This window comes from Suncus etruscus, chromosome 1 (assembly GCF_024139225.1).
Source record: "Suncus etruscus isolate mSunEtr1 chromosome 1, mSunEtr1.pri.cur, whole genome shotgun sequence".
Classification (NCBI taxonomy): domain Eukaryota; kingdom Metazoa; phylum Chordata; class Mammalia; order Eulipotyphla; family Soricidae; genus Suncus; species Suncus etruscus.
In genome coordinates this window covers 138,457,419-138,470,808 of record NC_064848.1, presented here as the reverse complement: position 1 = coordinate 138,470,808, position 13,390 = coordinate 138,457,419, and the positions used below count along the sequence as shown (strand labels likewise).

The following is a 13,390-nucleotide window of genomic DNA, read 5'->3' as shown; positions in this document are numbered from 1 at the left end:
CCCCAAAAAAAAAGTAACACTGAATGGTAAGCATGAGGAGGTGGTTGAATTTATTGAATTTCTAACTATGTCTCGCAGTGCATATTCGAATTGTTTCATTTAACAGTCTCACAAGTAAAATTTGTGTCCTAAGTACTTTCATCTTTGTGTTTATGAAAAAAATGAGATATCCCAAAATATCCTGATCACCAATGTTAAATCTGTAATTTTTTCAGCAACAGAAAAATTCATTGGATAAAAAAATGACCAGATTGATTATATAACTAAAATAACAATTATGAAAGATAATGTGCCCTTTCATCAATTTCGTGGGATATACATGAATTCCATATCCATAGTCATAGCTCTTAAGGCACTACCTACTAGACCCATAAATACAGCAACTTCATATTTTCTTCATCTTTACATTCTCAGACACCAAAACCTGGCACATGGCAAGGCAACCATATGCTTAGTCTGTTTTATCTTCTATACCTGGGTTACTATGGAGTAAATATGGGAAAGTAGTCAAAAGTTAAAGCTAAAAATATTTAACGGTAATAAAGAAGAGGCTGGGTGAGAAGAATGCAAGTGTAAAAGCAGTCAGATGGGGCTCAAAACTGCAAACTGGCTTCCATCTCATCAGCCCTGTTCAAGACAGAGATATAGGGTGGGGGTGGGGCTCATTGGTAGAGTACTTGCCTTGTATGTGGACATGGATTCCATCCCTGATACCACAATAAAACAAAATAGATTTCTTTTGCAAGCTTGGGTATGGGTCGAAGATAAAAACATGTGAGATGCTCTGGGTTCGATCTCCGATTTAATGATTAAAAAAAATATATACTCGGGGCCGGAGAGATAGCATGAAGGTAAGGCGTTTGCCTTTCATGCAGGAGGTCATCGGTTCGAATCCCGGCGCCCCATATGGTCCCCCGTGCCTGCCAGGAGCAATTTCTGAGCCTGGAGCCAGGAATAACCCCTGAGCACTGCTGGGTGTGACCCAAAAACCACAAAAAAAAAAAAAAAATATATATATATATACTCAGGCTGGAGCAATACTATAGCAGGTAGAGCAATTGCCTTGCATACAGCCAACCCGGGTTCAATCCCTGGAACCCCATATGGTTCCCCCAAGCCTGCCAGGAGTAACTCCTTAGCACACAACCTGGGCATGACTAAAAACATGACCAAAAACAAAAACCAAATCTCTAGGTCTTTTTTTTTTTGGAAATGGGGATTATGTTAGAGAGATAACTTAATGTAAAGCTTGGTGCATGCTTTCCTCAAGCACTGCTGAGAGTTTATCCCTGAGAACTGAAAGAACAAAAAGAACCATTATGAATGTGTTTATATATATATATATATATATATATATATATATATATATATATATATACACACATATAGGTACACAAATACACATATATGCACACAAATACATTTTGGTATGTTTTGGGGCCATGTCCAGAAGTGCTTGGGGGTCATTCCTGGCTCTGCACTTAAGGATCACTCCTAACAGATTCGGGGCACCATACAGGGTGGCAGGGATCAAACCCCAGGTCATATGTGTGCAAAGGAAGCATCCTACCTGCTATTTACTGCTCTTCCAGCCCCTGAAAATTATTTTTTTTTCAGAAGTCCATTAAGAAAAGTAGTAATTTTCATTTTAAAAAGAGTAATAGATAAACGACGCCTCAAAAATGTATCAACGAGGCTCCTCCCACTAGCATCCATTAGAGGGAGTCAGTCACTCTACTTCTCTATCTTTGTAAGATTCAGGGTGGGTATATATCTACTTACCCTAATAACAACATCACCTAATAACCTCCATAACTAGCTGCATTGCTGGCTCAAAGCAGTTTCCATAACCAAGCTCTCTCCTCTACTATCTTGTTCATTAACTGTGATTAACAGGTCTTTCTACACTCAGAGAAACAAGGGTTTTGTCTCCTCATTAGGCACAGAAATCAAGTTTCTTTAGGATGGAAGAAAATCAGAGATAAACTTTTTTGTTGTTGTTGTTATTGTGGTTTTTGGGTCACACCCGGCAGTGCTCAGGGGTTACTCCTGGATTCTTGCTCAGAAATTGCTCCTGGCAGGCACGGGGGGACCATATGTGACGCCGGGATTCGAACCAATGACCTTCTGCATGAAAGGCAAACCACCTTACCTCCATGCTCTCTCTCCGGCCCCTGAGATGAACATCTTATACAAAATTAAGTCATACATTTTCCCCAACATACTATACTATATATTTTACTGACAACCATAAAGGATGGTTTAAGTAGGTCACGCCTGGTGTCACACCTGCTTTTCTCTGGTAGCTAAATGCCAATTACATTGTTTACAAACACTTTACTTTGTAGTAGAATATCCACCCGAACAAGTTTTAATACCTTTATAGGTTCTACCCCTAAATAGAGCATATGCCTTGAAATGTGAGGCCCTGGATTTGATCCCCAGCTGAAAGAAAGAAAAGGAAACAAAGTCTTCATAAAGGCAACCCTCTTTCGAATCACTGCAAAAGGTCTCATTTCAACAGGTATCAAGGCAAAGAAGAAAGAGACCATGAGAAAAGATAGCTCACCTTAGAAGGAGGATCAGAACAGGACAGGAAGGGAAAAGCAGCCGCTGACCTTTTACAGTAATGGCTATAGCAGCAGCAAGTCTGGTAAATAAGAGTTTAGCCTCACCTGGGCCTTAATCCCAGAGTTGCCATTGACAATGTATTTCTTCCTGCTGCTCAGCATAGTGACATTACCAGCCCTACTACCACCTCTTCGGTCCAGAGACCCTTGTGGCTAGGCCTTTAAACGTTCCTCATCAGCGATTCTGTTGGCACTGGTTCCAGCTAGCTGCTTTTTTTGGGGGGTGAAGGGGGGTGAAGTGGGGGGAGCTACTTTTCCTGGAATCCTTGAAGCAGTTTAATAGGCATTTCTGTTAGTGGTTCATCAGCTGCTCCTAATTCTGGCTTGTGTTTTGCTTTTTATTATTATTTTTTTTCCTAAACACCTAATTACACAGATCCTCTGACCTCTAAACCTTAACAAGTCCCTTGACAAGGCCCAACTTGCATGCACATAACAATAGCTTATTTATATAACCAGGTGAAACCTGGTTTTTATATAGCACTTTTTTGTGTGCTATAATTAACTTGCTAATTAGGTTTCTCTTAAACCTAACCTCCTCCTTTTCCATGTCAGATGATCTTTTAGTTAACCTAGTCTCATTAGAAAAAAATTAACTACAGAGTCACTAAAACAATGAGGAAATTTATTAAGACAGTGAAAAAAAAGAAGCTGCCAAGTAGTTAGTCCTTAACCTACACTCTTGTGTACTTGGGAGTTTCAGCTTGGACACCAAGGAAATCAATAGTTTCAGTCTACTGTTTTACCCTTACCAATCTGTTTTTTTTTGGGGGGGTGGGGGGTGGTGGGTGGATGTCCCAAATGCTCAGAAGGTCCACTGGTTATTTCTTGGTCAAATAGACCCATGGATAAATCCCAGACTGGAGATTATATGTTGCTCAGGTGCTGTGGTGCCAGGGATCACTCGGAGCCACTTTAGCAATGTCAGGGGCCCCCAAGGACACACCTGATGGTTGCTGGGGGCTTTTAGGCTACCCTGGTGATATATGGGATACCATGTAGTGCTAGGAATTAAACACAGATCAGATACAGGTTAGGCATGCAACCTAATTTCCCAACTCTCTTAAATGCCTATATTTATATTTAGTTTTTAGTTCCATCTTATGATGTGGATTCGGTATTGGGTGGACATTTTCTAATTTCAAAAGTGTGTTTTCTACAGGTGTGACTGTTGTGAAAAGCTGGCACTTGTGAAGCCATTTAAAAATGGAGCCTTGGGGGCCGGAGAGATAGCATGGAGGTAAGGCGTCTGCCTTTCATGCAGAAGGTCATCGGTTCGAATCCCGGAGTCCCATATGTTCCTCCATGCCTGCCAGGAGCAATTTCTGAGCATGGAGCCAGGAATAACCCCTGAGCACTGCAGGTGTGACCCCAAATCCACAAAAAAAAAAAAAAAAAAAAAACTTAAAAAAAAATGGAGCCGTGGGGCCAGAGCAGTGGCACAAGTGGTAAGGCATCTGTCTTGCACATGCTAATCTAGGATGGACTGTGGTTCGATCCCCCAACATCCCATATGGTCCCCCAAGGCAGGAGCAATTTCTGAGCATGGAGCCAGGAATAACCCCTGAGCACTGCAGGTGTGACCCCAAATCCACACACAAAAAAAAAAAAACCTTAAAAAAAAATGGAGCCTTGGGGCCAGAGCAGTGGCACAAGTGGTAAGGCATCTGTCTTGCACATGCTAATCTAGGATGGACTGTGGTTTGATCCCCCAACATCCCATATGGTCCCCCAAGGCAGGAGCGATTTCTGAGTGCATAGCCAGGAGTAACCCCTGAGCGTCACAGGGTGGTGCTCCAAAGTCCAAAAACAAACAAAAAAATTGGAACTTTGACTTTTTTCTACTTAGGAGAATCCCATGTTCTCTCTGGAACACATATTCTTCTTTTCTCTCCCTTTATGCCTTTCTATGTAAGTTCCATTCAATAAAAAACAACTTGTTCCACTAGAATAAAATAAAAGCTTATTGCTATTAAATCCTCCAGATTAAAAAAAAAAGAACTGCTGATAGTGTGTGTATGTATATGTATATATCCAGATATACACATATATATATACACACACATACATATACACACATAAAATAAAAACATATGTTTTAAAATAGAATCTGAGGACTAGGAAGATGACTCAGTGACTTAAAAAAGCACACAAGATGCCTTACCTGTGCTAGCCTAGGACGGACCGCGGTTCGATCCCCCGGCGTCCCATATGGTCCCCCAAGCCAGGAGCGACTTCTGAGCGCATAGCCAGGAGTAACCCCTGAGCGTCACCGGGTGTGGCCCAAAAACCAAAAAAAAAAAAAAAAAAAAAAAAAAAAAGCACACAAGAGGGGCTGGAGAGATAGCATGGAGGTAGGGCATTTGCCCTGCATGCAGAAGGACGGTGGTTCGAATCCCAGCATCCCATATGGTCCCCCAAGCCTGCCAGGAGTGATTTCTGAGCATAGAGCCAGGAGGAACCCCTGAGCGCTGCCAGGTATGACTCCCCCCCCCCCACAAAAACACATAAGGGGGGCTGGAGCAGAGCAATTACACAGCAGATTGCACACAGCTGACCCAGGATGGAACTGGGTTCAATCCCCAGCATGCCATAAGGTCGCCCAAGCCAGGAGTGATTTCTGAGCGTATAGACAGGAGTAACCCCAAAGCATCACCAGGTGTGGCCCAACCCCCCCCCCCAAGAAAAAGCACACAAGACAAGATAAACTGAAGGCTCACTCCTGAGAGTCCCACTGTATTTCCCAACTAAGGAAAATTATTTAATTTTAAAAATGGAGTCAGGGAAAAACAAAACTGCTCACTTGTATCAAGTGAGCTGGACCATAGACCTTTGGACTGGACCCAAAGCAATTGTTTTAAGAAACTTTTAAACAATTGTGTAAGAACTGATGATTAGGGACTTTCAGTCAGAGGATTAAACCAATCAGTTCCTCTTTCATCCTCCCTAGAGAATCAGTAACCAATTATGTATAGCTGAAAATAGTTTAAGTTGCTAACACTCTTCTCTAACCATTTACAACACCTTTCTTGTTTCCTCCCACAAAAATCCCCTGACTTTGTCCCTCCTTGAGATATATTTAGGCTTTATACTTGAATCAGTATAATACAAATCACAATTCTTTCAAACCAGATAAATGCACTTTGCCTTCTTAATTGCCCACTGAATTTTTACATTGACCCCACAAAGAGAAATTTCCTACTTCTTCAGATTTCTCAGAACAATGACCTTGCTACACATCAAATAGAGTCAAATAAAGGGGCAAAAAAAAAGAAAAAAAAAAACAAGAAAAAAAAAACACACACAATAAAACCCCACATCTCATGTTTGTTGATTTCTGAAAAAAAACCCAGTGAATAGAAAAGCTGCAAACAACTATATATTACAGAGATGAGTGGGGATGTGATTCGAACTCTTCCGAATTAGGAAAGTAGAACTCTAAGAGCACAACTGATTTGCCTGAGGTCTCACAGCAGTAAGCAGATAAACCTAGAATGAGAAACCCATTTAATGCCTCAAGGAAAGCTTCAGAATGCCAGAGGATTCTACCTGCAAGTGTAAAAAAAGGTAGAAAATAAGTGTATATACAACTTTATGATACTTATCAGAAGACCAGAAACTCCAGGGGCTGGAGAAGTAGTACAGTGGGTAGGGGCTTGTCTTGCCCATAGCTGCTGTGGGTTCAATCTCCTGCATCCCATACGGTCTCCTTAGCACCGCCAGTACAGAGGCAGAAACTCCCAGCTTTAAAACTAGATGCACTAGTGCCACCCCATCTCTAATTTTTTTGGGTGTGAGGGTTAATTCCAGTGGTGTTCAGGTAGTACTTCTAGCTATGTGCTCAGGAATAACTACTGGCAGGACTAGGGAACCATATGGGGTTCTGGAATCAAACCTGAGTCAGCCACATGCGAATCAAATGCCCTACCCTCTGTATTATTGCTCCACCCCACATCTCCAATTTATTTCTAAATTTACTTAAAGTTACTTTTAAATACACTTTTGTTTTGTTTTGGGGCCACACCCGGCAGTGCTCAGGGGTTACTCCTGGCTCTTCACTCAGAATTGCTCCTTGCAAAGTGATAGCACAACAAGTAGGGTGTTTGCCTTGCATACAGCTGACCCAGACTCAACCCCCAGCATCCCGTATGGTCACCTGTGCCTCCCAGGAGTAATTTCTGAATGCAGAGACAGGAGTAACCCCTGAACACTGCCAGGTGTGGCATCAAAACCAAAACCAAAATAAATAAATAAAAATAAAAATCAGAGCTCTAACAGTCTTTTAACTTTAACTGGCAAGTCTGCCCAATGTCACAATCAAAAAAAAAATTTTTTTTTTTTGGTTTTTCGGGCCACACCCGTTTGATGCTCAGGGGTTACTCCTGGCTCAGAACTTGTCCCTGGCTTGGGGGACCATATGGGACGCCGGGGGATCAAACCGTGGTCCTTCTTTGGCTAGCGCTTGCAAGGCAGACACCTTACCTCTAGCGCCACCTCACCGGCCCCATAATCAAAAATTTAAATAGAGATGGAGCGGGAATGATAGTACAGTGATTGGAGTGTTTTACCTTGCATGTACCTGGGTTCGATTCATGGAATCTCATATAGTCAGTCCCCTGAGCAATACTAGGTGTATTCCTGAGTGAAGAGCCAAGAGTATCCTGAGCATCTCCAGGTGTGTGTGTGTGGGGGGGGGGAATTAAAATGGAGATTAAGTGAACTCAAATAATGATGGTTACCATTACTCAATAGTAATTTTTTTGTAGGGGTGTGGGGGGCGTACCCAGAAGTGCTTAAGGTTTATCCATGGCTCTGTGCTCTGGGGTCACCCCTGGTAGTGCTCAGAGGATCAATGCAATCAGTGCCTGGGATCAAACTGAGGTCAGCTACATGCAAGGCAACTGCCATAAGACCTATACTATGTTTCAGAATAGACCAATACTTTTCTGCTTGCTTGATGAAGCTCTAAATTCCTGCTCTTCCTAACCAAGAATGTTCACCATAATGTAATCTTAGCTAGTTCATCATATTCTGCACTCCAGATAAAAAGGAACTCCTTGATGTGGTGGCTTAAGCTACTAGAGCTGAGCTGAAGGGTGAGTTGCAAATATAACCAGAGAACAATTTAGGGTACAATTACTGATAGGAAATGTCTTTCCACTTAACAAGGCCACCTTGAAAAGTAGCACCTAAACTTGTCCAAATATCACAATCATCCAAAGAGTTTATTAAAACATAATGCAATAATGGCAGTCCCACATCCAGTTTCTACTTAGAAAATTCAAGAAGGCCTAACATTTTGCATTTTGACAAGCATCCATGCGATGTTGATGCAGCCCTAATACTTTGTCCATGCATGAATAAAGTAGCTCTCATTTTCTTGACTTCTTAGTCAACATTTTTAAGGAAAGAGAGTTTGAAAGGTCAGGGCAAATAAAATGATCCTTTCTCTGCATCCAATGTAAGATAAATTGGTCCAATTCTAATCTCAATCTAAGACTGTTACTAGATGGTTAAAACAATAAGAAGTAGGACTCAGGAGGTTGATAAGAGAACTATTTAGGGGGAAGAGCGACATGACAGTGGGTAGAGTGTTTGCCTTCCATTCGGCTGACATGGGTTTGATTCATCATCCCATATGGTTCTCCCGCCTGGCCCCTTGCCAGCATGCCAAAAGTAATTTCTGAATGCAGAGCCAGGAGTAACCCTTGAGTGATGCCCAAAATAAACAAACAAAAATATATTTGCTCAGGGACTGGATCGATAACACAGCTGGTGGGTAGGGTGTTTGCCTTGCACACGACAGACCTGGGTTCAATCCCCATCATCCCATATGGTCCCAGGAACCAGCGAGGATCGGTATCTGAGTGAAGTAACCCCTGAGTATCACCAGGTGTAGCCCCCAAACAAACAAACAAACAAACAAACAAAAAACCCTACTTACTCTAAAAGAGCAACCAATGATTTTCTTTTCACAATAGGAAATTAAATTACATTTCATTGTTTCATTATAGCATCAATGAGAGAAAAAAAAATCCTGACCTGGGGCCAGAGTGATAACACAGCTGTAGGGCATTTGCCTTGCACTCGGCCAACCTGAGACAGAGCTGGGTTCGATCCCAGATACCCCCTATGGTCCCCCGATCCTACCAGGAACAATTTCTGAGCTCAGAGCCAGGAGTAGCCACTTGGTTACTACTTGTTACAAACAAAAATTCACATAGAATTAATTATTTTTTTAACTACAATCATTTTTTTTGGGGGGGGGGTCACACCTGGCAGTGCTCAGGGGCCACTCCTGGCTCTACGCTCAGAAATCACCCTGGCAGACTTGGGGGGACCATATGGGATGCTGGGATTCGAACCACCATCCTTCTGCATGCAAGGCAAACGCCCCATTGCTGTGCTATCTCTCCAGGTCCATCAGAATTATTATATAATAATATAAATAATAATAATTATTATTAATAAATTCTAAAACACTACATTGTTTGAGGATAATATAGGGGATAGGATTTCTTTCCATCAAATGTTTTAAATTGAGCACAAGGACCTAGCCATATGTATGTATACACTGTTATCAAATACAGGTGATTCATGTGCAAGAAAGTTCTCTACCTCTGAGCTGGACTGGGGAGCCAGTCCAGAGTTTTCAATGTACACCATCATTGATCTTGTTCTTCCCCCATCATGCTGAAATTCGAACCCAGACACAGATACACACACACACACAGTTTTCTAACAACTTAATAATTGAGCTACATCTCCAACTAATATTCTCTCTCTCTCTCTCTCTCTCTCTCTCTCTCTCTCTCTCTCTCTCTCTTTTGGTTTTTGAGTCACACCTGGCAGCACTCAGGGGTCACTCCTGGCTCTAAGCTCAGGAATTGCTCCTGGCAGGCTCGGGGGACCATATGGGATGCTGGGATTCGAACCACAGTCCTTCTGTATGCAAGGCAAACGCTCTATCCATGCTAACTCTCCGGCCCCTCCAACTAATATTCTAAAATAGCATTAAGTACAATAGCAATAAACCCAGCAAAAAATAAAAATAAACAATAGTTCTGACAAGAGTTGAAATACAGACTTCTTAGTCAGACCTTGATTAGGTCAACTAACTATAAACTCAGCCTTAATATCAATAGTTATATAAGTCCATAACTTCATAAATACTGAAAAAGAGTTAGATTATATTTTATGTACCCTAATGGTTTCCTATTGAGAAATATATATATATAAAATACACATAACACAGGGCCGGAGAGATAGCATGGAGGTAAGGCATTTGCCTTTCATGCAGAAAGTCATTGGTTCGAATCCCGGTGTCCCATATGGTCCCCCGTGCCTGCCAGGAGCAATTTCTGAGCATGGAGCCAGGAATAACCCCTGAGCACTGCTGGGTGTGACCCAAAAACCACAAAAAAAATAAAATAAAAAAAAATACACATAACACAAGATGAAACACACTAAAGGCTAAGCTTAAAACAAAATAGAATGGAACTTTCTTATCAATAATTAAGCCCTTATTATTTTAATGAAATATGAATCACAAAAATAGTATTTTAAAGAATGGTACTAAGAGAGCTATATTTCTCTTGCCTTTAGAAATATATATATGTATATATTGTGTGTACATATACATATAGATATGAAAGGAAAAGTTGGGGAAATGTTTTGACAGGTTAGAGGGAAAAAGGGCAAGCAAGAGAAAAATGTGTGAAATTTTTTTAGATACTTGAGCCAGTTTTTTTTCTACAATTTTGTTTTTCTTACTCTAATTTTTCTTCAACCCCATGAAACAGAAGTATCAGCCTGCAAAGTGCAAGCAGGGATAGCAGAATCCATGCAGTACACCAGTACAGTAGGGACTCTCATCCCAGTGCACATCCAGGCCAAGCTGCTCTCAGACCATCCAAAGCTTCACACATAATTAAGAAGCAGGACCCACTCAGAACACAGAAATCACCAAAAATGAGATTAAAGACTGTTTTCCCAGCTCCAGCTTTAGGACATCAACTGGGGATCCCTGTCCTGTCAGAAATGGTTTCCTTATCACAAGAAATGAAGAAAAGCAACGTGACCAAAACCAACTTACCATCCACTCAGGCATGTCAAAAGCTGAAGTGCCCTCATTACCGTCCCACTTCTCCATAGTGCAGGCGTAGAGACTACTGTCCTGAAGCAAAAGGAAAAGATGGGTGGGAAATGCCAGGGCTTTCTGAGTGCCTCAGAGCAGAAAGACAACTAGTGATTCAGAAGTTTACAATGTCTTGATCCTCTTTCACAGAGGTCTCCTATTCAAATCAAAATCATTAGCCAAATGTCTGACAAGTTCCTTACCAGCCAGCTTCAAACCACAGCTTATGGTTCAAAACCAGAGCTAATGCAAGGTTCTACACCCTGCTACTGAACTTCTCTACAGGGCACTCATTGTTTGAAGCCACCAGAACACTCAACTTCCAGCACCCCAGTGGGAACTTTCTGCTGCAATGGTCAGGCTTCTTTCCCTGTGTATAAGACACTTGATCATTTTCTCCCGCCCCTTGAGACACGTCACTGGAGCTGCTGATACCAACATCAATAAAGATCCAGGTCAAGAAGGCACTCCCATTTCTCAAGAGTTGTCTGATTTGGATCAGTATGGTAAACAGGCGTTTTCTTGAAATCAAGAATTCCTTATGACCTTTAAGTTTCAACAACTATGCAGAAACACCCCTTCTGATCACACCAGGGGTCTGGCACCAAACTTAGGCATATCTCAAGTTAAATTCCTACTACATGGGAGCAAGAGAAGATCTTCTGGGAAATGAAAATTAGACGCTTCCAAGACTATACAGGGAACCCAATTCCCGCTGTGGGCTCCATGTGTTATGTACCTGAAAACCTAAGTGTTAGTAGCTAATAGAAACAACATGGGTGCCAATTACAAATCTGCTGCTTCCTGAGCCTTGTCAGGAATTACTATAGTGAAATCAGGGAACCAGGGCTGCCAGGCAAGTCCAGACACCAAGCCCCTATTCAGTTCCAGTTTTTGCTCACAGGTCTGGTTTCAGGAAGAAAAAGTATGCCAAAGACCAAACTACTATCACCTCAAGGGACCTCAAAGCTATTTACTCCTTTCTGTGGGGATGAGAGGCACACTTGGTGATGTGCAGGTCTGGCAGTGTTCAGAGGATACTAGGGCTACATCTAGTAATGGTTGGTGGAGGGTGGGGGATATAATTGGTACTGGGGATCCAATCTAGAGCTTCGTGCAAGGTATATTAAGCTATATGCCTACTTTTATAGTGTTAATTAATTAAAAATTAATGCAAAGAAATGGTCCTCAGAGCTGAGAGTTACAATATTCTTTTTGTTTGTTTGTTTGTTTTTTGGGCCACACCCGGTGGTGCTCAGGGGTTACTCCTGGCTGTCTGCTCAGAAATAGCTCCTGGCAGGCACGGGGGACCATATGGGACACCAGGATTCGAACCAATCACCTTTGGTCCTGGATCGGCTGCTTGCAAGGCAAACGCTGCTGTGCTATCTCTCCGGGCCCCTGAGAGTTACAATATTCTAATTAGGATTATAAATTCCAAGATTGCATGATCCATGATTTACTAAGAGAATGGGTCTTTGAGGTGGGAAATAGCTCGAAAGGGTAGAAATAGGCTCTGCATGCAAAAGGCCCAGAGTTCCATTCTCAGCACAACATGGTCCCCTGAGCACTGGTGGCTGTGGCTCTGGTGTGCTGCCCCCATCACTATTGGACTGAGCACCTAACATTAGGACTTTACTAAGAAGAACTGCTGGGAGGGGGTCCTCAATCTCCCTAAAAATGGTAGATCTTGGGACTGGAGCAATAGCACAGTGGGTACGGTGTGTACGGCGTTTACCTTGCATTCAGCTGACCTGGGTTAGATCTTTGGCGTCCCATATGGTCCCCCAGGCACCACCAGGAGTGATTCTGAGTGCAAAACCAGGAGAAAGCCTGAGTGCCACCCAGTATAGCCCAAAATTAACAAACAAAAACAAAAATGGTTTCTTATTCCTTTTGTCATTATTGTGCCGTATCTTTTCCCTCCTCAAAATGCTCTTAGTGGAGCACCCCCTAAAAAGGGAGAGAATGGTTCTTTGGATGTGGAATAAAGGAGAAAGTATAGTGTTTCCCAAAGTGAGCAATACCATGCCCCCAGAGGACATTGGAATGAAACGAGGACCACCTTCACTTTACTTCACTGAGAAGCTCTTTTCTTGTTCCCTTAAAGAAGGTAGACTTTGGGCTAGAGGGATAGTATAGGGACTAAACCGCTTGCCTTGCACAAGGCTAACCCGGTTTGATCATCAGAACAACACATGGCCCCCATCAAGCATCATCCTGAGGGCAGAGTAAAGAATAAGCTCTGGACATATTACTGGGTGTGGGGTCAGAACCTCTCCTCCCAAATATAAAGCAAATTTCTGGGTAGTATTGAGTGTGTGTGTGTGTTTTTTTTTTTTTTTGAAAGGGAGAATGGTGGGGGACAGAGTAATAGCACAGCAGCAGGTTTGATCTCTGACATCCCATATGGTCCCTGAACCTGAACCTGAACCTGAACACACAGATCCTGTGTGTGTAGCCTGTCATCCTTACCCAGAATAGCACCAGCAATACAAAAAAACACCATATGTTTTTGTATAGGCACAGTAAATAAGGGGAAATCATAGACACAGGAACAAGATCTTATCTCCTAAGGATAAGAACTCACACTCTTTACACAAGAGTGCCTCCCATCCTGGAC

General features: G+C 42.2%; 1 protein-coding gene across 5 annotated transcripts in view; it reads right to left on the bottom strand.

Annotated features, from left to right (window-relative positions):
- The window catches only part of AHCYL2 (adenosylhomocysteinase like 2), a 204,424-nt gene that overhangs the window by 75,019 nt on the left and 116,015 nt on the right, over positions 1-13,390 (bottom strand). For 2 of the 5 annotated variants that reach the window (XM_049774632.1, XM_049774641.1), the window contains exon 1: positions 2,676-2,774. The exons of 2 other annotated variants lie outside the window; for them this stretch is intronic. In XM_049774632.1, coding sequence (XP_049630589.1) covers positions 2,676-2,732 — 57 coding nt within the window. In that variant the 5' untranslated portion in view covers positions 2,733-2,774. Of the gene's footprint in view, positions 1-2,569; positions 2,580-2,675; positions 2,775-13,390 lie in introns of those variants that run through there. One more of the 5 variants, XM_049774650.1, reaches the window with a different exon arrangement.